General features: G+C 44.4%; 1 protein-coding gene across 1 annotated transcript in view; it reads right to left on the reverse strand.

Annotated features, from left to right (window-relative positions):
* ELAPOR1 (endosome-lysosome associated apoptosis and autophagy regulator 1) overlaps window positions 1–26,742 on the reverse strand; it is a 383,078-nt gene that overhangs the window by 264,502 nt on the left and 91,834 nt on the right. The window contains exon 2 of the mRNA XM_077295410.1: window positions 2,413–2,533. Within this exon, the coding sequence (XP_077151525.1) occupies window positions 2,413–2,533 (121 nt within the window). The remainder of the gene's footprint in view (window positions 1–2,412; window positions 2,534–26,742) is intronic.

The raw sequence follows: 26,742 nt of genomic DNA on the forward strand, positions 1-26,742 counted from the left end.
CTCATGTAATCTCCAGTCCTCTCAAGACCTCCTTCTCTCCTCCACACTTATTCGCTCCTCATCCAACCGCCTCCAAGACTTCTCCAGAATATCTCCCATCCTCTGGAATTCTCTGCCCCAACACGTCTGACTATCAACCACATTCGGATACTTCAGAAGGAACCTGAAAACCCATCTCTTCAGGAAAGCCTACAGTCTGCACTGACCCCGCTGCCTCCTCATCACTACTGGAGATACTGCCTCACCAACACTGGAGGTCCTGCAACCCTCAACCTATTGTCTCCTTCCCCATAATCCTGTAGAATGTAAGCCCACAAGGGCAGGGTCCTTGCCTCTCTGTATCAGTCTGTCATTGTTAGTGTGTTTACTGTAAGTGATATCTGTAACTTGCATGTAACCCATTCTCATGTACAGCACCATGGAATCAATGGTGATATAAAAATAAATAATCAAATGTCAATGATCAAATGTAACCCTGAAGCAGCTGCAGAGTACCGAAGCAGAGACAGGAGTATCTGTCCATACAACCACAATAAGCCGTACACTCCATAGGAGGTGGCCTTCATGGAAGAGTGGCCAGAAAAAAAGCCTTTAATTACACTCAAAAATTGTAAGGCATGCTTTGAGTTTGCTACAAGACATGTGGGAGACATGTATGGAGGAAGGTGCTGTTGTCAGATGAGACCAAAATGTAACTTTTTGGCCACCAAGGTACTCGTTATGTCTGATGTCAAAGTAACACAGCTCATCACCCCAAGAACATCATCCCTACAGTTTAACAGGGTGGTGGTAGCATCATGATGTGGGAATGTTTTTGAGCTGCATAGACAGGGAAAATGGTCCAAGTTTAGGGGAAGATGGATGTTGCTAAATACAGGTATATTCTTGAGCAAAACCCGTTTCAGTCTGTCAGTGATTTGAGACTGGGACTGAGATTCACCTTCCAACAAGACACTGACCCAAAGCATACTGCTAAAGCAACACTGGAGTGGTTTAAAGGGGAACATGAAAATGTTTTGGAATGGCCTAGTCAAAGCCCAGATCTTAACCCAGTTGAGAAACTGTGGTCAGACTTCAAGATTGTTTTTCAGCAGATGAAACCATCTAACTTGAAGGCACTGTGGAAGTTTTGCCTTGAGGAATGGGCAAAAATTCCAGTAACATGATGTGGAAAGCTCATAGAGCATTATCCAAAGCAACTTTGCAGCTGGAATTGCCGCAAAAGGAGGCTCTACAAAGTACTGACTTTAGGGTTGTGAATAGTTATGCACACTGAAGTTTTCAGTTATTTTGCTTTATTTGTGGTTTGCTTCAATTCCAGGTTGTGAGGTAGCAAAACACGAAAATGGTGGATACTTTTGCAAGCCACTGTAGTTGGAGGGGACATCGCTATGGAGCAGCCACCATAATAATTTGATTTATTTTCCCACAATCACAACTGTAAAAAAATAGAGCATTCACTCTAAAAAGTAGCTTCATACATGTTAAACCCAAGATCCATCTATTGACAGCATTGATTTGGGATACTTGCATCTCTTCAGTACAGAGCAGGTTACCGATTAGCTGAATGAAATGTTTAGTAATGCCTCATTCACAAGTCCATGTTTAGACATGCGCGTGGGAAAAAAATGGCACTGTTTCAATGTTTTGCATCAGTGTGTCATTAGTGTTTTCACAGATGGACAGAGACAAAAAAAAAATTAAAATGGGTTTCCCACAAACTTCATTTTGATCAATAGATCTTGGAATAATAATTTCCCCAATTAGTTTTTTTTTTTTTTTTTTTTAAACGCCCCGGTGCGGAGATAATCTTATAAATGTGCTCCTGCTGTGTACTGTGTAATGGCTGTGCCTGGCCGTACAAGGACATGGTCTAGATCATACTACAGCTCCTGGGCAGGCGAGGAAGGAAAAAAGTAAACAGACATTACAGCATGGGATCACAATTATTTCTTTGAGGTAAAACATTTTAAGACAGGGAAAGGTTTTATCTCACAAAAAGGAATCAGCTGTGATCCTATAGTGTGCTATCTGTATATTCTCTTTCCCTTCCTCTCCTGCCCAGGAGCTGTGGTATGATCAGACCATGTTCCTGCACAGTCAGACACAGCCATTACACAGTACACAGCAGGGACACATTTGCAAGATTATCTCAGCACAGGGACAAATTATATAAACACATCCAATTGTGGAAATTATTATTTCAAGATATATTGATTAAAATCAATTTTAAAATTAACTTTGTTAATGGGAATACCATTTTAAGTAATTTACAAAGCTTATCCTATACTTTGCAATGTTAAGCAAGGACAGCACACAGATGACACGTGGATGCCACTAACTTTTGAATGCCTATTAATCGAAAAGTAAAGAAATAAATCAACTGAAAACTCCATGTTTCAATTAACTTACAACACTCCGTTCCTTTGACTGGATCTGGTAGTCCTGTGCACAGTCCTTGAGTGTGAGGGACAGCCACACGCCATCTGGTTCCTTTACTGTCGCATTCAGTGTATTCATAATGGTATTCTGACTGGACAACAGTGGAAAAAAAAAAAAAAGTTATTCAGTATAAAAAAGGAAATTATAAAATGAACACAGAAGAGATTGTTCTAAGTTTGGTCTTGCCATTTCCTAATCTGATAGGAGCTAACAAAGTCTGTGATAAAAAGATGTAGACTTTCAATATTTTAAGTAATGTCCTGCTGCTGCCGTAATGAAAAGGCAGAAAACCTGTGTTACCTTATCTTAAGAAAGAAAAGTATTAACTTATTACATTGTGTGGCTCTATAGAGGTTTTCTATTTTTTTTATTTTTTTTTTACAAATTGATTACTTTAATTACCGTACTTCTGAGTTAGCATTAATACAACTGGGAATAGATATTATCCCTTCATACATACAGAATTATGTTCTGCCACATATCTACTGACAAAATTACCTCCATAACTCAAAAATTGAAATCACCTATAATCCCCACAGTCTCCAAGTTATTGGATAAGGTAAACTATAATTATACTAGATGATAGCCCGATTCTAACGCATCGGGTATTCTAGAATATGTATGTAGTTTATTTATGAAGATTTTAGAATAATACATTGAATACACAGGATTCGGCCGGATTGTTCGCAGCCGGCCATGTAGTATATAACAGCCCACGTAGTAAATAGCACAGCCACGTAGTATATTACACAGCCCACGCAGTACATTGCACAGCCCACGTAGTACATTGCACAGTCCATGTATTATATTGCACAGCCCACATAGTATATTGCACAGCCCACATAGTATATTGCACAGCCCACATAGTATATTGCACAGCCCACATAGTATATTACACAGCTCACGAATTATATTGCACAACCCACGTAGTAAATAGCACAGCCCACGCAGTATATAGCAATGTGGGCATCATATCCCTGTTAAAAAAAAAAAAAAAAGAATTAAAATAAAAAATAGTTATATACTCACCTTCCGTTGGCCCTGGATGCAGGCGAAGCGGTTACCGACGCTCCTCGCGCGCTCTGGTCCCAAGAGTGCATTGAGGTCTCGCGAGATGATGACGTAGCGGTCTCGCAAGACCGCTACGTCATCATCTCGTGAGACCGCAATGCATGGAGCGGTCACCGGAGCGTCGCGAGGAGCGGGGAAGGCCTGTTCCTGATCCGGGGGCCGAAGGACGGTGAGTATATAACGATTTTTTATTTTTTTAAATTATTTTTGACATTAGATCTTTTAACTATTGATGCCGCATAGGCAGCATCAATAGTAAAAAGTTGGTCACACAGGGTTAATAGCAGCGGTAAGCGTTACCCGCGGCATAACGCGGTCCACTACCGCTGCCATTAACCCTGTGTGAGCACTGACTGGAGGGGATTATGGAGCGGGCACTGACTACGGGGAGGAAGGAGCGGCCATTTGCCGCCAGACTGTGCCCATCGCTGATTGGTCGTGGCCATTTTGCCGTGACCAATCAGCGACTTGGATTTCAATGACAGACAGAGGCCGCGACCAATGAATATCCGTGACAGACAGAAAGACAGACAGACAGAAGGACAGACAGAAAGACGGAAGTGACCCTTAGACAATTATATAGTAGATATATGAGGCTATGAAACTGCAGCGCCCCAGAGTCCTGGTCGTTGCAGTACTGTGGCTCCGCCACTATGGGGAGCTATGGTGCGTCTGATGGCACTGAAGGAGTTCATCTGATCAGGTATCACAGACACCAATACATTTCACAGCTGGGCCTCCGGGGGGAGCTAAGGGTGCTATTCATTAGGCCACTCCCCACCATAGTGGGTAAATTGGGGGTCAGGCAGGAAGTTAGATCAGAAAGCTGACTGGGTTGGAACCAGGCAACACCTTGTGGCAGAGGGTGTTGTGGGGGAAGATACAGTAGGGTCTCTGTCAGGGGTGGGATCCTGACAGAGGCTTGGCAACAAGAAAGAACGTAACGGGACCGTGCCTGCTCCGGGTAGCGGCAGTCCCTAAGAAAGGATTAGAAGCGAGATAGATTGTGCTGAGTGAGAAACGAGATCACGCAAAGGAGAAATACCAGTAGGAGTCGTGCTGTAAGACCGAAGCAACATCCTACTGAGGCGCACTACCGGTGGCCGGAACGCCGAGGGAGTAGAATAATATTCAGCTTCAAGCAATACTCCAAACCGAGGCAGGACAGTCAGTCTAAGGCGGGCTGTCTAACACATATCACCTATGCAGTCTTGGGGGGCAACTTGTGGAGAGGGGCGACTCTAGGGTCCCGGAAGAGCTCCGAGCCTACCCGTCAAACGGGTGCCGTCCCAACCAGAACATCAGGGAGGGACGGAGGATTAGCAGAACATCATCTATTCGAGTTGTGAGGGAACATCAGAAACAGACACAACAGTTGTGGGGTACTTTCCGTAAGCACAGCAGGGAAGGACCACAACACATAGCGCTAGTAGGAAGGCACCGATTTCCACCTGTGAAGAGAACTCTGAAGGTGCCATTGGACCGGCCGGACTTGCGCAGCCTGGAGAACTGTGTTCCGGACTGAGGACCCAGAGATCTTCAGTAAAGAGGTAAAGAGACTGCAACCTGGTGTCCTCGTTATTTACTGCACCGCACCACCACAGCATCCCCACCATCATCCACACCTATTATTCACTGTGCGCCCCACGGCAGGGTCACGGACCGGGGCCTAGCCGCCGTGACAACCCCAGAGCAGAGACTCAGAGGCCCGGTACCAGGTGCCCCTCGGCCCTGCGGCAGTGGGGGCGCTCCAAAACCAGCATAGATGGTTACAGTCTGATGCAGACTGGGAATGCAGGAAACTTTTCACCTGCAGGTGCCTTAGGCTGGTTTCACATTTGCGGTTGTGTCCGCAGTGTTTCTGATGCATACATCCGCATGCGTCTTGATTTCTTATCTTTAACATTGTAGACGCAGGTGCATGCAAATTGCATGCTTTCGCCCGCATTTGCTTACGCATGCGTCTATTCGCGATGCGCGGAATGCCATGTTGCATTTTTTGTGGGGGCAAATTTCCATACGCATGCGGATGCTTGCGGAAGAAGTTCGTCAAATATACACATTACAGTCAATGGGAAAGCATGCGTACGCAAGTACATGCCTATGATTGAGTTTGTGTACGCATATGTTCTTATGAGTAAACATGTCTAGGAACTTGTTTTAATCCACCCCCCTAACAAACCTTACAAAAGAAGGTGTGGGCACTGGAAGTCCATTACTCTCAAGACTCTACTGGGATTGCAGCATCTTTTTTGGAGGCATAGGAAGACTCTGACTATAATGTGAGTATACAAGCTATACAACCCCTGGCAAAAAATTATGGAATCACTGGCCTTGGAGGATGTTCATTCAGTTGTTTAATTTTGTAGAAAAAAAAGCAGATCACAAACATGGCACAAAACTAAAGTAATTTCAAATGGCAACTTTCTGGCTTTAAAAAGAAACACTAAAAGAAATCAAGAACAAAAAATGTGGTAGTCATCAGTAATGGTTACTTTTTTTAACCAAGCATAGGGGAAAAATTATGGAATCACTCAATTCTGAGGAAAAAATTATGGAATCACGCTGTAAATTTTTATAACCAAAAATAACACCTGCATCAAATTAGATCTGCTCATTAGTCTGCATCTAAAAAGGAGTGACCACACCTTGGAGAACTGTTGCACCAAGTGGACTGACATGAGTCATGGCTCCAACACAAGAGATGTCAATTGAAACTTAGGAGAGGATTATCAAACTCTTCAAAGAGGGTAAATCATCACGCAATGTGGCAAAAGATGTCGGTTGTTCACAGTCAGCTGTGTCTATAATCTTGACAGTTTTTTGTACTCTTGCCTTTTTTTTTTATTATTTTTGCTTTTTTTTTTTTTGTTTTAAGTGTTTTATCTTTCCAATGTTAATGTCTTTGTTTCATTTCTAAGTTCCACAACGGGAGGAGGAATTCATTGACAATGACCACCTCATCACCCTGGTGCAGGAGCGAGTTGCATTGTGGGACACCCGGGAGCAGCAGCACTCTGACACTGTGGCGATTCGGCGGCTGTGGAATGAGGTGGCCCAAGCGCTAATGGATGACAGACAACGCCACGTCACGAGTCAGAAAGGCTTTTCGTAAGTATTGCAGTGTGGTCTGATGCAGCAGTGAACCTGAAGGCCGGGATCACACAACCGTGTGATGCAAGAAACTCCTGAACCCTCGAACCTGGATCGTCCTCTGGAGCAGTCCCTCAAACAGCCACAGACCAGTCCCAGCCATCCACCAGCGAAGCAGCAAGTGGGCCGGCGTCACAGTCTGGAGAACAGGCAGCTGGTCCTTCAGGTGTTCCCCTGTCCCAGTCCTCTGCCTTTTTTGGGGGGTTCTTCCCACCAGCAGCAGAAGGCCTCAGACAGGTCACTCATGCCTGAGTTTATTCTCTTGAGCTCAGTCTTCCAGAATGGCTTGAAGGCGCTGGGAGATAGACTGGAAAGTGGTCTGACCCATATTAAAACACACTTTTCCAGGATGTCAACAAACGCCTTTGGAGCAGCCCCCAGACGCAGGACGGCGGGGTACTCGGTACCGGGTCTATCGGTTCTGAGGATGTCACGGTGGCCTGACCCGGTCCGTAGTCCTGCTAAGGGGCGCCCAATAAAAGATGTAGGTGGTGGTGTAGGTCGCAGGAAATAACGAGGACACAGGGTTGCAGTCTCTTTACCTCTTTACTGAAGGAATCGGCATCCGCAATCCAGAGCACTGTTAACTGGGCTGTCTGAGACCGGCCGGTCCGAATGAACATCCAGAGTTCCCTTCGCAGGTGGAAATCAGTGCCTACCTACTAGCGCCTGGGTGTTGTAGTACTTCCCTGCTGAGCACCACGGGATAGTCCTCACAACTGTCGTGTATGTTTCTGTTCTTTCTCTCCGTCCCCCAGATGATATGGATAGGACGCACCCGTATGACGGGGTAGGCCTGGAGTTATTTTATAGGGACCCTAGAGACCCCCCCTCTCCCACAATTGCCTCCGTTGTCTTCATTAGGTGATTTAGGTGAGGCAGCCAACCTATAATTAACTGCCCTGAAGTTGGTTTGAAGTAATGCGTGGAGCCCAATACTTCCTCGGCGTTCCGGCCACGCGCCTCAGTAGGATGTTGCCGATCTCGGGGCACGACTCCTACTGGTTCTCTCGCCTTTGTGCTGTGATCTCGTTTCTCACTTCTCCACAATAAACCTCGCTTCTTATCCTTTCTTAAGATACCGCTGCAATGAAGTGCAGGCGCGGCTCCATAACGATCTGTCCTTTTCGCTAGGCCTCTGTCAGGATCCCACCCCTGAGAGGGACCCCCCTGAATCTTCCCAAGCAACCTCTTCTCTCACTAGGTGTTGCCTGGGCAAAACCCAGCTTTCTCTCTCTAACTTCCTATCCAGCCCCCAGTTTTACCAGATTGTGAGGAGTGGCCTAATACATAGAACCCTTTGCTCCCCCTGGTGGCCAGAGTGTGAAGTGTAATGTGTCACTGTGATACCTGGTCAGGTGAACTCCTTAAGTGCCATCAGACGTACCATCACTCCCCTTAGTGGCGGAGTGTCAGTACTGCAACGACCAGGACTCCGGGGTGCTGCACTTTTACCATCTGGAAGCCGATCTCCAGAGACCAGCACACCATTTTTTTTTAATAACAGAGCAGGGCATGTCAGAACACCTTACGCCTGAACTCCAGCTCAACGTGATGCAGGCTGATGCATCGGTACTTCCAGCAGCCACAGGTGGTATTTCCACCTGTGCCACAAATTACACACTTAACCTCAATACTGAGTTCTGCTGCATACCACTGTACGGCCACCACCATGCCCAGTCCTGCCGTACACCACTACACGGCCACCACCATGCCGGGTGCTGCTGAAAGCCACTCCACCACCACCATGCTGAGTCCTGCTCCTGCACGGTTGTCCACCACCACCAGCAATAGGTCACCTCAAGATCCTTCATGGCTATCCACCGCCACCACCACTAGGCCGCCTCAAGATCCTGCACGGTTGTCCACAGCCACCACCACTAGGCTGCCTCAAGATCCTGAACAGCAGTTCTCCGCCACCACCAGGCCAGGTCCACATTCTGAATGACCTGCTGACCCCACTTCTCCCACCCTACCAAGGAGACACAAAAAAGGAAGCTGCCACATAAAATGGGACAGAAAGCCAAAAAGACTCGTGCTAGCAGAAGTGTCGTACTACCATCACCCACACCTCCCAATGTGTCTGTGTTGTCCAGTTTTTCCTCTCACTTGCAATGTGTCTCTCCCATCCCATGCTTCCACTCCTAAAGTGTCTACTTCCATCCTTGACCCCACAAGTTTAGTTAGCCCTTCCCCTGGAACCCCTTCATCTTCCATCCGTAGCCAATCCTACCAGCTCCACACCCCCAGGTCCATAACATTTCCCTCTCTAAGGTTCGTAAAAGTTGTTTTATTTTTTTTTAATAAATTTGTGTTTTTCCCTAATCACTGCTTGTTCTTTGTCTCTTTCATCGCCGGCAACACAGACCATGCGCCGTCAACACACGTCACCGTGTACACACACTGTTTTTCCCACCTCATAGCTCCATGACACACAATCTACTGCCCCTCTTCTTTATTTGCTTTACACTACAGCTTTGCTTCTTGTGTCTGTTTTGGCCACCTCATAGCTCCATGACAAAGAGGACTGAAAATCCTCCAAAAATATATATTAATAGAGCAAAAAAAGGTCAGGGGTCAACAATGCTCGCCTGCCCAGGTGTCAGCACTAGTGCACTCTGGATGCTATGTTTTCTGCATCCCGAGTGCACTAGTTAAGACACATGGGCAGGTGAGTAAAGATATGAGGTGGATTAGCTCCATCATCTCTTCAGTATGCATTAATATATAGAACTATAGAAATGCAGACTGAAGAGACAATGGAGCCAATCCAACGTCACCTACCATAGCACAGACTTCAGAGAGAAGAGGTGTAGTGTAAAAGCATGGGTTACATAACCCCAATTGGTTATAATCCAATACCTGTCTCATGCAATCTGCATGATACAGCAAATGGATTTAATAAAAACTGTAGTTGTGAACCGGTCATCACCTTACTAAAGTTAAAAAAAAAAATTATTCTAATATAGAGGAAACTTGGAACAGGTGTTTAACTTAAGGTGTTTTATTGTGAGCAAACATTAAAGGTTCATTTTAATAATTACAGGTACATAACATTGCACAACATTACAAGAGCACTAAACCATTTCATCTTGCCAGGACAGACGTCCACTCTCAGAAACAAAGTAGGACGCAAATGTATTTCTCATTTGGGCAACTTCAACTGTTGGAGAGGATTATTATGGTAATCTGGCAATGGGTTAGAAACAGGTTCATAAAGTTCAACATTGAGTCATTCTTTAGCCATTATGTAGTTGTGCAGAACCACACATGCCTTTACAAATTCATCGACTGTCTGAATTTTGAGATTAATGGCGGTTCCTAAAATGCACCATTTTGAGACAAGGATGCCAAAAGGCACACTCAACTGTTCTTCAGGCCCTGTTCAGTCTGTAATTAAAAAGTCCTTTTGTGTGCGTCAAGTTCCGACTGGAGTATGGTTCCAGGAGGTTTCCACACATCTGAAAGGCCTCATCTCCAACCACAACAAATGGCATTGGCGGGCCTTCAGTGTGGGGAAGAGCTTGTGGCAGGGGGAAATTGAAATGATTGCCATACAACCGTTGGCCCATGTCCAAGTTTTTAAATGTCTGGAAGTCATTACCACGGCCAAAAGGTCCAATGTCCACGGCGACAAACCTTCAGTCCGCAGCTGCTATCGCCATGAGCACTATGGAAATGTTTTTTTTTATATTTAAAGTACTCTGATCCAGTTCCAGCCAGTTTGGTAATTCTAATATGTTTTCCATCCACTGCTCCCAAACAGTTGGGGAAATTACAGATTTGCCAGTATTTATCAGCATTTTCCTGCCAGATTTCCATGGTGGGTAGGGGATAAATTCCGCACTGAGAACATCCCACAAAGCCCGGCAGGTGTCTGCGACAATCCCAGATAGTGTGGAAATTCCTATCCAGAACTGGAAATGGAGCGATGATAGTCTCTCTCCGGTAGCCAGGAATCTGCCGAACAGAGAAAGAAAAAAAAAAAATCAGAATAATAATATTTATGACTGGGGTTTAGCAAAACCGAGAAAGGAAAAACAAATTCAAGGACATGGCTTTTATAACAATAATATTTAGGACAGTTTTTTTGCAAAATAAAAAAAGGGAACAATATTAAGTACATTGCAGAACAATAAGAATTATGACAGGCGTTAATGTTTAAACATTACGTACCTTAGTGTCACCAGCAGACGTTCCTCAGCAGGAATCGCTCTACGGAGCTGGGTGTCCTGTCTCCTGATGGCTCTTTGTACATGGACCAGCAATTCCATGAAGCTGTCTTGAGACATCCTCGTGTACTCTAAATATTTCTCTGGGTTTTCATGAAGCTCACTGAATAAGGAGTGGAAGGTTCCATGGCTCTGTTGGAGTTTAAGAATTGGGTGCTGCCAAAAGCGCCGACGCCGTCTTCTCTGTTTTTCTCTTTTCTGTTCTTGCTCATAAGCAAATGCAAAGGAAAGAAACAAGTTGACATCCAAATCCAGATTCCGATAGAAACTCTCCATGCGAAGATCCATCTTGACGCAGGATACAGGAGCAAAATCTGAGGATTTCATATGTACAAGGGTTTATATACAGAAATCCCATGAGCAAAGTCCATTTGGCGTGGCTTGTTTCAAGGAAATTCTCCTTGAAATTTTTTTTCCTATCAAACGCATGCGCATAAAAAACGCAAACGCATGCAAAAACAAATGCAAACGTGTTTTTCCCGTCATGCGTAAGCTGATGATGATAAAAAACACTGCGCTATCATGCGTTTGCATGCATTTTTGCATGCGTTTGTGGACGATAAGCTGCGGACTCAATTGCAAATGTGAATCTTGCGTTATATAACTTATTTTCAATGTATTGCTGCCGCTGTTCAGCTTTTTAATTTTAACTTCTTTACAACTGGAAAGAATGGAAGTAAAAAAACGTTCGCTCAAAAATAAAACGTCCAGAGCTATTACTTTTTTTTTTTTCCAGTGACAATGATGGATTAAGATGAGCTTTTGCATGACAAGTTGTAGTTTTGAATTATTCACTTTCCTTTAGAATGTACTGAGAAACAAATACAATCGCAATGACATTGCAAAGCACATTTTTTTTTCTTCTTTTTTACATTGTTCACTATGTGGTAAAAATGACCTGACAACATGATTCCAGGAGATACTGTAAAATATGGGTGGGGAGCCTCTGGCCCACAAGCTGTCAATAGCAGATTCTCGCGGGGGACACAGTGCCTGGCCTGGTGGCCCTTAAATTCCCCCTTAGACTGCAAGCATATACAGGCATCATTCAATACTGAACAATGAAATGCATGTAAGGAAGGATTGCAGCTTGAAACTAGTTAGTGCCAGCATACAGGATGTTCTTTGGTGGTGGCGTTGGTGAGTTCCCTTCCTTTTGATGAAGCTATCAGTCACAGTGGCTCCTATGCAATTTATTCATCAGCATTTATATGCTATTTGATTTATATTATAGTCCCAGTGTTTCCTATGTGATCTATATACAGTAGCGTCTCCATGTATCCTATGTGATGCATATACAGAAGTCTCAATGCCTCCTATGTGATATAAATATAAAGCAGAATCTCACCATCTCCTATGATGTTCATACAGCACTTCTATCACCTTGAGGATACATGCAGTGTAATATGCATCAGTGTTTGGTACAACTTACTGCTGCAAGTTCTTTACAAACTTATTTCATAAAGTTAACTGTGCTCCAGATGAACTCAAACCTGGAAATGCAGTTGCAAGAAGCCACATCATCCATACCACCTAACATCACAGCAGCACCAAAGAGAAACAGTTCCAGTCATGCCGTTAGGGTTGAGTTAATTAAATGTTTGACCAAATGTAGCAGGACAATTGTCAAGTTAATTTTGTATGGCCCAAAAACAAAGTTATATATATATATATATATATATATATATATATATATATATATATATATATATATATATATATATATATATATATATATATATATATATATATATATATATATATATATATATATATATATATATATATATATATATATATATATATATACAAATGAACACAGACCAGAGAGCAACACTTAGAACTTTCACAGAAAATATTTTGTGCTCTTTAAAATATAACTTTTAGGGTATGTGCACACGTTCAGGATTTCTTGCAGAAATTTCCTGACAAAAACTGGACATTTCTGCCAGAAATCCACGTGTTTTTTCGCGTATTTGATGCGATTTTTTTCCCAATGCATTAAATAGCGGGAAAAAGGCGAAAAATCCGCAAAATTAATGAACATGCTGCTTTTTTTACCGCGATGCGTTTTTTTCACAGAAAAAAAAAACACACCATGTGCACAAAAATTGCGGAATGCATTCTAAATGATAGGATGCATATGTATGCGTTTTTATTGCTTTTTTAAACGCGGAAGAAAACGCTTAAAATCCTGAATGTGTGCACATACCCTTACTAGATATGCTGAATAAAATTCAACCTTAGATAGTATCTACAGGTGAAATAAAAATGAACACAAAAAAACATGAAAAAATAGATGGAGTGCAGCCAAGTTAAAACCAAAATCCAGATAAGTACAAAAATTAAAGGCAAGTGAGTCGCAAGGCCGTGAGGTACCCTGCACCGGGTCTGGTGTTCACAGGGGGATGTCCCGGTGGCGACCCGGTCCATAGCCCTTGGCGCCCATGTTAAAGGGAAGGTCTTTAAAGGGGTTTTAGGAATAAAGTTTGTTCATGACACCACCTGTGGTATTCGTTCAGTGGGGACCGACGCTGCTTTAAGGGGTCCCTCTGGGGTGATTTTATGGCAGCTAGATGGTACAACTTCCCACAGGTGAAGTATATCCCCAGGGCTCCCAATGTGTAGATGGAAGATGGTGACTGGTGCACTAAAGAACGAGGACACAGGTTTGCAGTCTCTTTACCTGGTTAGTCCAGGGTACCAGATCACAGGGTAGGCAGGGTCCAGCCGGCTTGGAAGCGAATCCAGAGTCCCCTTTACCAAGTGAAGTTGAAAGCCTTCCTCTAGTGCGGCGGTGTTGCAGTCCCTGACTGCCTATGGTTTCAGATAAGGTCCTCACAGTTCTTCTCTGTCCCCCATATAGGAAAGGACATAACCCGTATGACTGGTGACTTGAGCCTTTTTACAGGGACTCTAGCATGCCCCGGGCTCTATATGCGTCACCGTGCGTCCTGGGTATTAAGGCGGACAGGTAATTTGCAGTTCAGCTGTCCTGCTGGTCTCTGATGTAAGTCGTAGAGTTCCTTACAACCTCGGTAGTCCGGGTACCGGTTATCTGCGCCTCAGAAGGAGGCAGCCTGCTCTTAGCTGGTCTCCCCTGATATCACTCTCCTGTGCTTCGCTCTCCTGCATGCTCACTGAACAATGTTCGGCTTTCTGTATGTCTCCTTCCAGGAGCTGTGGTACTTCAGACCACACGGCCCCTTCAGACCTTCTGACTCTCTAGCTTGGTCTACTCCCCTTCTGTCTCTCTGACAATCTAATCTTCTTTCCCTCCAAACCTCAATATATATAGGGGAGTCACCTAGTAAATAGGATCAAAAGCTCCCCCTTGTGGCCTGGAGTGTGAACATGTTGTGTGTATGGTGGTTACCTGATAAAAGATATCTTTCATCGCTTCCAAACGTAACATCAATCTCTCCCCGTGAGGAAAGCAATACCACTGATGACCAGGACCCTGGGGCACCACACAAGACTATTGTTAGAATAGAACCTGTAAATACAGATAATCCATATCTCCAAACATATTTTATATACATTGTGATGTACCAACTAGTGGTGTACTGAGGAATAGGTGTGTATCGCACAGGCTGAAGTCAGCTGCGATCTGAATCCAGGACAGGTGGCTGGGTCTTGTAGTGACACAAACCTGTATTTTTAGTAAAGGGTTGGATTTAGGGTTTAGGGTGGGACAGGTTAACTACACACCTCCCAAGGGGTGTGCTCCTGTAAAGACAGGAAGGTGGTATTTGTTTCCTGTGTGCAGCACATGAAGGAGAGTCCATGTGTGAGACTGGAATGGACCGTTTGTGGGCTCTGTATGGTTCATATGGCCTACCATGCGCTATGGAGTGGTTTATGATGCTATACTAAGCCTGAGTTGGGACTTGGTTAAATGAGAATCTGCTCCTGTATAGTTAAACATTGCCGCCAAGCGAGTATACCCCAACCTGCTAGTGAGCGCTACATTACAACATATATACACTCAAAAAAATAAAGGGAACAATTAAATATCAAATTCAATGCAATTATTTAATTAAATATTCCAGTTGCAAATCTTTACTCATTATATAGTGGAATGCATTGAGAATAGTGATGGGCGAGCACTAAAATGCTCGGGTGCTTGATCAACCACAGCAACGAGCCCAATGCAAGTCTACGGCAAACTCAAGCATTTTTCCGGTGGCCTTCCTGGCAGTCTGCAGAAGGACTAGCAATTGCGGAAATCGATGGGAACAGTGCTCAAATGACATGGGAACAGCATGGGGAAGACCCCTGGAAGCATTTCTGACTCCCAGGTCACTGCTGTGAACAATGTTGTCAGAGTTTTACGCCACTTTTACAGACTCACAATAAAACGTACAAAAACGAAACAAAAATAGATTTTCCTGGGAAATATGTTAAGGAACATCCTTTCCAGGGTAATGACTTGTATGGAAGGCTAAATAAATAAACAAAAATAAAAATGCTCCTCCACACCTTGGGCTATATTCACACGTAGTGTTTTGGATGCGTTTTGGAACTTTAACTTTGCTTTCAACCAAGACAAATGCATTCACTGGGAAATGTAATTTTAAAATTTTACAACCTTATCTGGCCATGTGGCCATCAGACACATCCTGTTTTATTTATGAAGGAGGGACTCTGAAAGTCAAAAAGCCTATTTGTATAGGGCCATCAGGCGGCCTTTACTATTCTTAGAGAGCCATCAGCTGGCTATGCTTTTTTGTTCCTATTACTAAACAGTGGGTCTCCTATACTGTTATTGAGTATGCAGTGAGTAGCAGAGCTGCCCAAAATTTGGACGCACCCCAATACCCCTTTGAAGACATGTACAGGAGGGCCTACTGAAAGCAATGCTCCAATTATTAGGAAATGGGTCTCCCATACCGTTCGCTTATGCAGTTAATGCAAGGGCTATCAAAAATTTGGAAGCACCCCAATGCCCCTTTGAAGAGACGTGGAGGAGAGCCTCATAAAAAAATGTTCCCATTAGAAAGGAGAAGGTCTCCTATACTTGTAATGCCCATGCATTAAGTGTATAGGCTGACAAACATTTACTCCTGAGAGGTATACATGAACATACTGTGTAACAATTTTTTTATGGGCATTAAAACACCCTTTAAAAAAATTATGTGGGTGTTGTATCACGGACCACGGTCACCCTGATAATATGGTGGTGAAGGATGAGGATGAGAAGAACGAGGAGGACAACAGCAAATGGCCAAAAATCAGGAAGTGTTTACCCATGTGTGGATGTGAAAAGGTGGATGGGAATAGACCTCCCAAAAAAAGACACTGGATTTGAGTTTGTTACGCTGCTATCATTCGGTGGTGTTGAGAAGTCTGGCCCAATCCAGCCATTGTTCATTTTTATATGAGTCAGCCGGTCAGCATTTTCAATTGATTGGTGGATGCGCTTTTTTCTAGATTGTGAGCCCCATCGGGGACAGTGATGATAATATGTGCAAACTGTAAAGCGCTGCGGAATATGTTAGCACTATATAAAAATTAAAGATTATTATTATTTTATTATTATTATTAACAGCTATAATTCCACCAATGGCACTAAAAACCCGCTCTGACAAAATGTTAGCAGCAGGGCAGGCCAGGCCCTCCAAGGCGTAGAAAGCCAGTTCATGCCACGTGTCCAGCTTAGATACTCAATAATTATAAGGCACAGAGGAATCACGGAGGACGTTGGTACGGTCAGCAAGGTACTCCCTCAGCACTCTTTGTGAAAGTACCCCACTCCTCTGGGCTTGTGTCAAGGGGGGGTCTGGGAAAACTCTCCCAGAACTTTGCCTGTGTTCCCTTGCCTCTGCCGGATTGGAGTTGTGTCTCTCTGCCTGTGCTCCTTGATTGTCCAAAGAACTGTGACCTCTGCCACTAGCGTTTTCAGATGAGAATTTTTTTCAATTATTCCACAACAAGGGCCTTCTGGTACTGCCCCATTTTAATAGACCTGTCCATCTTGGGAATTAGAGATAGAAAGTTCTCCTTGTAGCGTGGGTCTAGAAGTGTCACCAACCAGTAATGACTATAACCCAAAATTTTGAGAACGTGAGGCTCACGGGAAAGGCGGCATAAGAAACTCAGCCATGCGTGCCAGACTGCTAACAGGCAAGACTTCAGCGTCCTCATCAGGAGGATGACTGACTTCTCTTCCCTGTCCTTAGGCCATCCACGCTGATCAGAGGGTATGACAGTTGTGCAGGTAGTACCTTCTATAGCACATGAAACTAGATCCTGTTCTTCCTCCTCCTCTTCCTCATTGTCACCCAATCCACATTGAGATGAGATGAGACTGGGCCGTGTGTTATCACCCTGTATGGTTCCTTGCTCCATCTGCAATGCATCCTCTTCGATTGTGAGCAGAGAGCATTTCAGAACACTGAAGTAGGATGGTGATGCTAATTATGGCATTATTGCCGCTCACCATCTTGGTGGAGTACTGAAAGTTTTGGAGGATGGTACATATGTCTGACATCCATGTCCACTCCTGAGGTCTCATGTGTGGAGTCTGAACTGAATACCGATGGCCTTGTTGATGCTTGTCAACAACTGTCATCTTCTGCTCACAAATCCTTCCCAACATCTGCAGTGTAGAGTTCCAGTGCGTGTGGTCATCACACATCAGTCAGTGAGCCAGAAGCTGCAAACGCTGCTGAAGCACGGCAAGGACGGCGGAGGCTGAAGTGGACTTTCTAAAATGGGCACACAGGTGGCGTACTTTGACAAGCAAATCCGGCAGCTCCGGGTTGGTTTTGAGAAACCGCTGAACTACGAGGTTAAACACATGGGCCAGGCATGGTACATGTGTGAGCTCACCTCACCTCAGAGCCACCACCAGGTTCTGGCCATTGTCATACACGACCATGCCTGGCTGTAGGTTCAGTGGTGGCAGCCACAAATCGGACTGCTCTTTCACAGCTGTCCACTCTTCGGCATTGTGCGGTTTGTCACCTAAGCATATTAGCTTCAGCACATCGTGTTGCTGCTTGGCTGAGGCAGTGCTGCAGTGCTTTCAGCTTGTGACTGCTGTGGTCATTTCGGGAGTGGAGGCTAAAGCTGATGATGATGAGGAGGAGGAGGAGGAGGCGGAGCTGTAGACTGTGGTGGCAACCCTGATTGATGTAGGGCTTGCAATCCTCGGTGTTGGAAGGACGTGTTCCATCCCAAGGTCTGACTGGGTTGCGGCTTCCACTATGTTAACCCAGTGTGCCATCAGTGAGATGCACCATCCCTGCCCACAAGCACTTGTCCACATGTCCGTGGTTAGGTGGACTTTCCCATTAACTGCCTTTTTGAGGGCATGGCTAATGTTGTGGGACACGTGCTTTTGTAATGCGGAGACGGCACACCAGGAGAAATAGTGGCAGCTGGGGACAGAGTACTGAGGGATGGCTGCAGCCATCAGATTGCAGAAAGCTTCCATCACCATGAACCTAAAAGGCAACATTTCACATTTAGTAGTGTGGCCTTTGGGGTGTTGGCTGCTTGTTTGTCCTTGCTTTCCAAGGACTAGGGTATGAACAACGCTGCGCTGGGACAAGGACGTGGACGTGCTTGCTAATGGTGCTAGTAAAGTGTGTACAATGACAGGTGCAGGGCAGGAGGCATCTTCCCATGCACCATGGACAGGGGACTGGCTTGCATACACAACAGCGGAGGAAGAAGCAGTGGTGTCACCCGCACACACTGTTCCTAGACCCTGGGGTTCGGCCCACAAAGTCGAGTGCTTTGCTGCCATGTGCCTGATCATACTGGTGGTGGTCAGGCTGGTAGTTTTGCTATCCCTGCTGATGCTGGCCTGGCAGGTGCTGCAAATGGCCTTTTTGGGGTTATTGGCAGAGTCTTTGAAAAGCAACTAGACTTGGGAAGACTTAACAGTTGTACTGGCAACTTACATCGTGTTGGTGTTACAGGGAAAAGTTGCCTGCCTTCTGTCTGCGGCCACCACACTGCTTCTTCCTGCCTGTTGGGGTGCTACACCTTCCTCTCACTGTGTGCTGCTGTCCTTGCTCTGCATGTCCTCCTGCCAGGTTGGATCAGTTACTATATCATCCACCACCTCGTCTTCCACTTCCACACCATGGTCCTTACTTTCTGGCAATTGTGTTTCATCACTGTTCACCTCTTGTGACACGTTCCCACCATTGCCTTCATGTGACTGTGGCTGCTCAAATATTTTGGCATCGCTACATGCGATCTCCTCTTGCCACGCTTCAAGTGGCCCGGGCGAGAGGCCTGAATCTACAGGTCCTTCTCAAAAAATTAGCATATAGTGTTAAATTTCATTATTTACCATAATGTAATGATTACAATTAAACTTTCATATATTATAGATTCATTATCCACCAACTGAAATTTGTCAGGTCTTTTATTGTTTTAATACTGATGATTTTGGCATACAACTCCTGATAACCCAAAAAACCTGTCTCAATAAATTAGCATATCAAGAAAAGGTTCTCTAAACGACCTATTACCCGAATCTTCTGAATCAACTAATTAACTCTAAACACATGCAAAAGATACCTGAGGCTTTTAAAAACTCCCTGCCTGGTTCATTACTCAAAACCCCCATCATGGGTAAGACTAGCGACCTGACAGATGTCAAGAAGGCCATCATTGACACCCTCAAGCAAGAGGGTAAGACCCAGAAAGAAATTTCTCAACAAATAGGCTGTTCCCAGAGTGCTGTATCAAGGCACCTCAATGGTAAGTCTGTTGGAAGGAAACAATGTGGCAGAAAACGCTGTACAACGAGAAGAGGTGACCGGACCCTGAGGAAGATTGTGGAGAAGGACAGATTCCAGACCTTGGGGAACCTGAGGAAGCAGTGGACTGAGTCTGGTGTGGAAACATCCAGAGCCACCGTGCACAGGCGTGTGCAGGAAATGGGCTACAGGTGCCGCATTCCCCAGGTAAAGCCACTTTTGAACCATAAACAGCGGCAGAAGCGCCTGACCTGGGCTACAGAGAAGCAGCACTGGACTGTTGCTAAGTGGTCCCAAGTACTTTTTTCTGATGAAAGCAAATTTTGCATGTCATTCGGAAATCAAGGTGCCAGAGTCTGGAGGAAGACTGGGGAGAAGGAAATGCCAAAATGCCTGAAGTCCAGTGTCAAGTACCCACAGTCAGTGATGGTGTGGGGTGCCATGTCAGCTGCTGGTGTTGGTCCACTGTGTTTCATCAAGGGCAGGGTCAATGCAGCTAGCTATCAGGAGATTTTGGAGCACTTCATGCTTCCATCGGCTGAAATGCTTTATGGAGATGAAGATTTCATTTTTCAGCACGACCTGGCACCTGCTCACAGTGCCAAAACCACTGGTAAATGGTTTACTGACCATGGTATTACTGTGCTCAATTGGCCTGCCAACTCTCCTGACCTGAACCCCATAGAGAATCTGTGGGATATTGTGAAGAGAAAGTTGAGAGACGCAAGACCCAACACTCTGGATGAGCTTAAGGCCGCTATTGAAGCATCCTGGGCCTCCATAACATCTCAGCAGTGTCACAGGCTGATTGCCTCCATGCCACGCCGCATTGAAGCAGTAATTTCTGCCAAAGGATTCCCGACCAAGTATTGAGTGCATAACTGAACATTATTATTTGATGGTTTTTTTGTTTGGTATTAAAAAACACTTTCATTTGATTGGTCGGGTGAAATATGCTAATTTATTGAGACAGGTTTTTTGGGTTATCAGGACTTGTATGCCAAAATCATCAGTATTAAAACAATAAAAGACCTGACAAATTTCAGTTGGTGGATAATGAATCTATAATATATGAAAGTTTAATTGTAATCATTACATTATGGTAAATAATGAAATTTAACACTATATGCTAATTTTTTGAGAAGGACCTGTATAAATGGAAAAGTGAACAGCTCTTCAGAGTGTCCAATTGTGGGATCAGTTGTCTCCGGGCACTCGGCACGGTGGGAGGAAGGAGGATCAGGGTGAGGGATATGTGGTCCAGACTCATGGCTACTGAGACTTACAATTAGGCCCTATTCTTACCCTTTATGACCAGAGATTGGCACCCTCTGTTGCGCAAAGGTGCTAGTGCTCAACATAGTCTCCACCTAATTATCGCACACAAAACCTAGCAATAGTCACAGATAAATCCACTAAATGCTTTCTCCTACAATAACCAACAACAACCTCCAGCCATGCAGCATAAGCTATCTCTGACAATTAGTGCTAGCCAGGATCCAGTTTATATAGGAGAAAGAAAGGCTCATTTGGAGCTGAAATGTTGCACAGACATGTGGGTCTGAATAAATCCTGCATATCACCAAAAGAATATGGAGTGCTGCCTGCTTTTTTGAATTGTATCTTTATCATTGAGTACGCAGGCCATGCGGATGTATGCGAAGGCGTCTGCACATGTCGTTTTGACGCGCCCGTAACAAAATGCAACATGTTGCGTTTGACACTGTTCGGCACAGCGTCAAAACGACACGTGTGGACGCCTCCGCATACATCCGCATGGCCTGCATACCCAATGTTAAAGATAGGTACGCAGGACGCATGCAGACATAGGTGGAGCTGAATGGAAGAGGTGCGGCAGTGGGCGGGGCTTAACAGAGGAAGTAAGCAGCCCTCCGCAGCGCTGCCCAACACAAATGTGAAAACAGCCTTAGCATCAACCAGATGTGATGGAAGGTTGAAGAATTATGTGGTAGCCATGAATGTAGATAAAAATCTCCAACAGGATCACCAGTAAAGCTTCCTCACAGCATCACACCTTCCACCATGCTTCACGGTGGGCGGCACCATTATGTAGAAACCATCAGCTCATCTTTCTGCATCATCAGAGTAAGAGCGGGGTACTTTTCAAAATCTAAAGTTTCACGCATATTTTGGTTTGTGTCCAAACTTTTGACCTGTACTGTATCTGTACAAAACACCACAATTGAAGCCACAAAACAGACAATTTTATACAACTTCACTAGCATGTACAAAATTAGGCAGAGGCACTCTAAAAGGTGCTTTGTTTGTATTCAACGCGTTCCCTCCCACAGATCAGAAGTTAATCACTAGTAGATGTGAACATAACCAATGGCCCTTGTTAAAAAAAAAAAAAAAGCATCCCCATTCCAGCTGTAAAGTTTGTGGGTCTTTGTGTTTTTAATTAGTATGGTTGGGGGGGGGGATCTATATATATCCACCATATTGAGAGAAGGTAGGCAGGGTAGGCATCTGCCTAGGGTGCCACCTCCTTCACACTTTCAAGATGAAAGACATTCAGCACAGTGACTGCTGATTTACCGGCATAGAGGTCAGCGATTTTTGTCACGATCACTGCACTAACCTCTTAATTCCTTTTGCATCTAATATTGTATGGGGATCATCATAATATACATGGGGGCTGGTTTGGACATTATACTATTTATGGGGGTGTGTGGTCAACGTCATACTATATATGGGGGGCTGTGGTGGTAACCATACTATATATTGGGATTGTGGTGGATATCATATATTGGCAGCTGTGGTGACCATCATACTGTGTAGGGGAAAAGTGTGAGGAGTGGTTACAGTTTGAAAAAGGGCAGCATGAGGTTATATTGTGGAAAGTGGCACAGAATGGATATGGACAGGTGACAGCATGAATTGGAGGCATAATATTAAGAGGGGCTAGCATAGTAGGGGGGAGAGTATGGACATCTGGAAAGTATAATGGAAAATTAGAGAGGGAACAGTCATGATATAGGCCATGGTTCATAAGGGTGGATGGTGTGGCGGTTATAGCTGATAATGGTAAACATTGTAGAGGCTATATACCAAGGAAGGCTTACAGTATTTAGGGTCATAATATGGACATTTTTATGTAGAGGGCATTTTAATAAATTGATTTTTAAGGGCACTGTCAGGATGTGCTGCAAAAGACCAGAGAAGAGGGAGGTCTGCGGAAACCAGCTGTGGATGTGAAAAGTAACCATGTCATCAAGACCAGATGGAGATGAAAAGAAAGATGTAATCTATAAGGTACCGGAATGTAAATATTTTGTGATACTGACTAATTCTCATCAGTACTGTAGTTCCTATATGGTTAGCAGTCTGATGATGGCTTGTAATAACTCCCAGTGTCTCCTTACCATTGTTAAGGACATACTGGGAGTTGTAGTGTTGTAGGCTCATGTGATACAATTGTTAATGGGGCTGCCTTTATATTACAATTGATTGTTGTGCTAAGTTTGGTTCTTGTATTTAAGTGCTCTTGGTTCTTGTCATGTATTCTTGTACTTATGGTGGTTCTGGTGATGAATTCATGTACTGACGGTGATTCTGGTGATGTATTTTACTGATGAGGTCTCTGTGCCATGTACTATGGCTGTGGTGCTCCAATTTTGATTTTAGCTTTGTATTCATGTACTGATGATTCTTTTCTGGTGATGAATATATCACCAGAATCATCATTACTACATGATTACAGCACCAAAACAACCATCACCACATAAACATGTCACCAGAACCAGAAACCATCAACAGTACCAACAGTGTTATGAAAGCTGTATTTGTGGCATGACGGATGCAAAATTCATCAGACACGTCCCTTTATTTATAATGGAGGTCTATTTCTTTTCCATTGGAGTATTTGTCAAGCACCGGATACCTTAATTGAAATCAAACAGCCCAGGTTATAGTTACGCTTTATTCGTTTTTATAACCATCCTTAAGTTCTAAATTTTAAAATACAGGATATAAGGTTTGAATATCGCAATTTTTTCCTTGGTCTTGAGTAAATGATCGATTCGGTATCTAACTTTGTTCTCCGTGTTAAGTCACATTCCTAAATTACCTTAAGGCCCCGTCTCACACAGCGAGATCGCTAGCGAGATCGCTGCTGAGTCACAAGTTTTGTGACGCAACAGCGACCTCAGTAGCGATCTCGCTATGTGTGACACGTACCAGCGACCAGGCCCCTGCTGTGAGATCGCTGGTTGTGTCGGAATGGCCTGGGCCGTTTTTTGGTCGTTGAGGTCCCGCTGACATCGCTGAATCGGTGTGTGTGACACCGATCCAGCGATGTCTTCACTGGTAACCAGGGTAAACATCAGGTTACTAAGCGCAGGGCCGCGCTTAGTAACCCGATGTTTACCCTGGTTACCAGCGTAAATGTAAAAAAAAACAAACAGTACATACTCACCATCTGATGTCCGTCAGGTCCCTTGCCGTCTGCTTCCCACACTGACTGAGCGCCGCAAAGTGAAAGTGAAAGTACAGCACAGCGGTGACGTCACCGCTGCGCTCTGCTCTCACTGTACGGCGGCACTCAGTCAGAGCGGGAAGCAGACGGCAAGGGACCTGACGGACATCAGATGGTGAGTATGTACTGTTTGTTTTTTTTTGGTAACCAGGGTAAACATCGGGTTACTAAGCGCGGCCCTGCGCTTAGTAACCCGATGTTTACCCTGGTTACCCGGGTGCTGCAGGGGGACTTCGGCATCGTTGAAGACAGTTTCAACGATGCCGAAGTCGTTCCCCTGATCGTTGGTCGCTGGAGAGAGCTGTCTGTGTGACAGCTCCCCAGCGACCACACAGCGACTTACCAACGATCACGGCCAGGTCGTATCGCTGGTCGTGATCGTTGGTAAATCGCTATGTGTGATGGGGCCTTTAGTCTCCAAGCTACTCCTTTGCTTTGGGATGGGAGTTGGGGCCACCATTGGCTTAATCTGCCTAGGGCATCAAAATGCCTTGTGCCGACCCTGAACTGCACTATTTTTCTGTCAATGGAGCTGTGTGAAAGAAAGCTTCTATATTGTGTGGCAAGCTAACATTTTTATCAATATATCTAATTTGGACGTGTCCGTGTGTCTGTGTACAATGAGTCATCCACAGCTCAACCGTGTGTCTGTGCGCAATGAGTCATCCACAGCTGAACAGTAACTTAGATATCCATAGTTACTACCACTAGCAGCTAACTGCATGGGCGTAACCATGGATACCTAAGGAGAGGAGCTCTCCCTGGTGGCGAGTTAAGGCATAAGCTTTTTTGAACATTAGCCTGTGATGCAATGCTGTGAGGCAACATGGCAAAGATGGATCAAATTGAGCGCGCTGCTACACGTAGAGAAGCGAATTGCATACGGATCCGTAACCTGCGTCTTAATGAAACAGAAGACGAACAAAATTGTCGAAGAAGTGCTGATGCAGCCCGACAGAGGGTGGCCAGAGCAAGAGAAACTAATGAAGTGACTGAATCACGTAGAGCATCTAATGCTGCACGACAACGAGCAACACGCAATGCACAAAGTGATACACATACAGTATTTCACAAAAAAGAGAACAAGATAGAATACGTGTCCAAAATGCAAGAGCCACTCGACGACGGCATGTAACATTTGCCACTAGAGGACTTCTCAATTAAATTGATGAGACACGTATTGAAGAGCACTTTGCTGGCGAACTGACATTTCGATGTCAGTTCTGCCAATCTAAAAATTTCAAAGACGAAATGATGAAGGACAAAACATTCCCTTCCTGCTGCAAGAGAGGGTGCATCCCATTACGTCCCATTCGTATGGATGATCAATTAGTCAAGTTGATGAAAGGAGAGCATCAGCAGTCCAATAACTTTATGGCTAATATAACACAATACAATAGCTCTCTCGCTTTGGGCATTAATGGGAGCACAAGTAGCGCCACCTCCTAGGCATGGTCCATACTGTTTTCGAATTCATGGACAAATTTACCACAGAACTGCACCATTGCATCCCACTGTGGGTAGTACTTTCAAGTTTACCCAGATTTATATCTTGGACAGTGAAGAAGCATTAAGTACAAGAAGTCAAGCAAATAAAAATATCATCTCTTGGAGAGAAAATGAAAGCAATTAACCCACTCACAAGAGCCTTCACAATGATGAAGGAATTTGAAACAGAGGAAGAGAGGATTGCTGAATTAGAAAATTGAGATCCACTCGAAATAACAATGTCAATTATAAATGACTACAATGATGACCAGAGGGGCTACAATGCACCAAGGTGCAATGAAGTAGCTACAATTTATCAAAATGCAATGGGTGAACCCCCATTTAATAGGGTCATCAGAGTTCACCTCAAAAGGGAAAACCAAACTGTTCAAATCAGCTCTCTTCACAGAAAGTGTGATGCAATGACATATCCACTTCTATTCCCATATGGGGACAGTGGATGGAGAATAAATTTGACAACTACAATTGCCCTAAGTGTGCAACATGAAAGAATTGGTGACATTCATCTACCATCCATACCAGTGGATCAAGATCGACAAGAAAAAAAAAAAATCTTTCTGTTGCAGTGCTATGCATACAGGCTTGCCATTCATGACGAGTTCAATCCACTTTTAAATGCTGGGAAGTTGATGCAACAATTTATCATTGACAGCTCCGTCAAAACTGAATCCGACAGGATCTAATATATATAACAAAATCAAAAGGCATTACGCGTCGACAGTTATGCCGGCGTTATGATCACATCCATAATGCTGCGCTACACCAAGGGCTAAAAGCTGGGATACCAGTAATTTTACCATCCACTTTCATTGGAAGCAAAATTACCAAGACGCCATGACAATTGTCCGAAAATTCGGAAAGTCACGATGACCTGTAACCCAAAGTGGAAAGAAATTACTGAAAACTTAGAACCATGGCAAAGGCCAGAGTTCAGACCCGATTTGGTTGCACGAGTATTTAAAATCAAACTCCAAGCTGTGCTTAACGAGATTTTGAAAAACACATTTGTGGCCATGTAGTTGCCTATGTGCATGTAATAGAATTTCAAAAAGCGTGGACTACCACACGCTCACATGCTCTTAATCCTCGGAGAGGAAGATAAACCGAGGGACAA

Source organism: Ranitomeya variabilis, chromosome 3 (genome assembly GCF_051348905.1).
Source record: "Ranitomeya variabilis isolate aRanVar5 chromosome 3, aRanVar5.hap1, whole genome shotgun sequence".
NCBI classification, from domain to species: Eukaryota; Metazoa; Chordata; class Amphibia; order Anura; family Dendrobatidae; genus Ranitomeya; species Ranitomeya variabilis.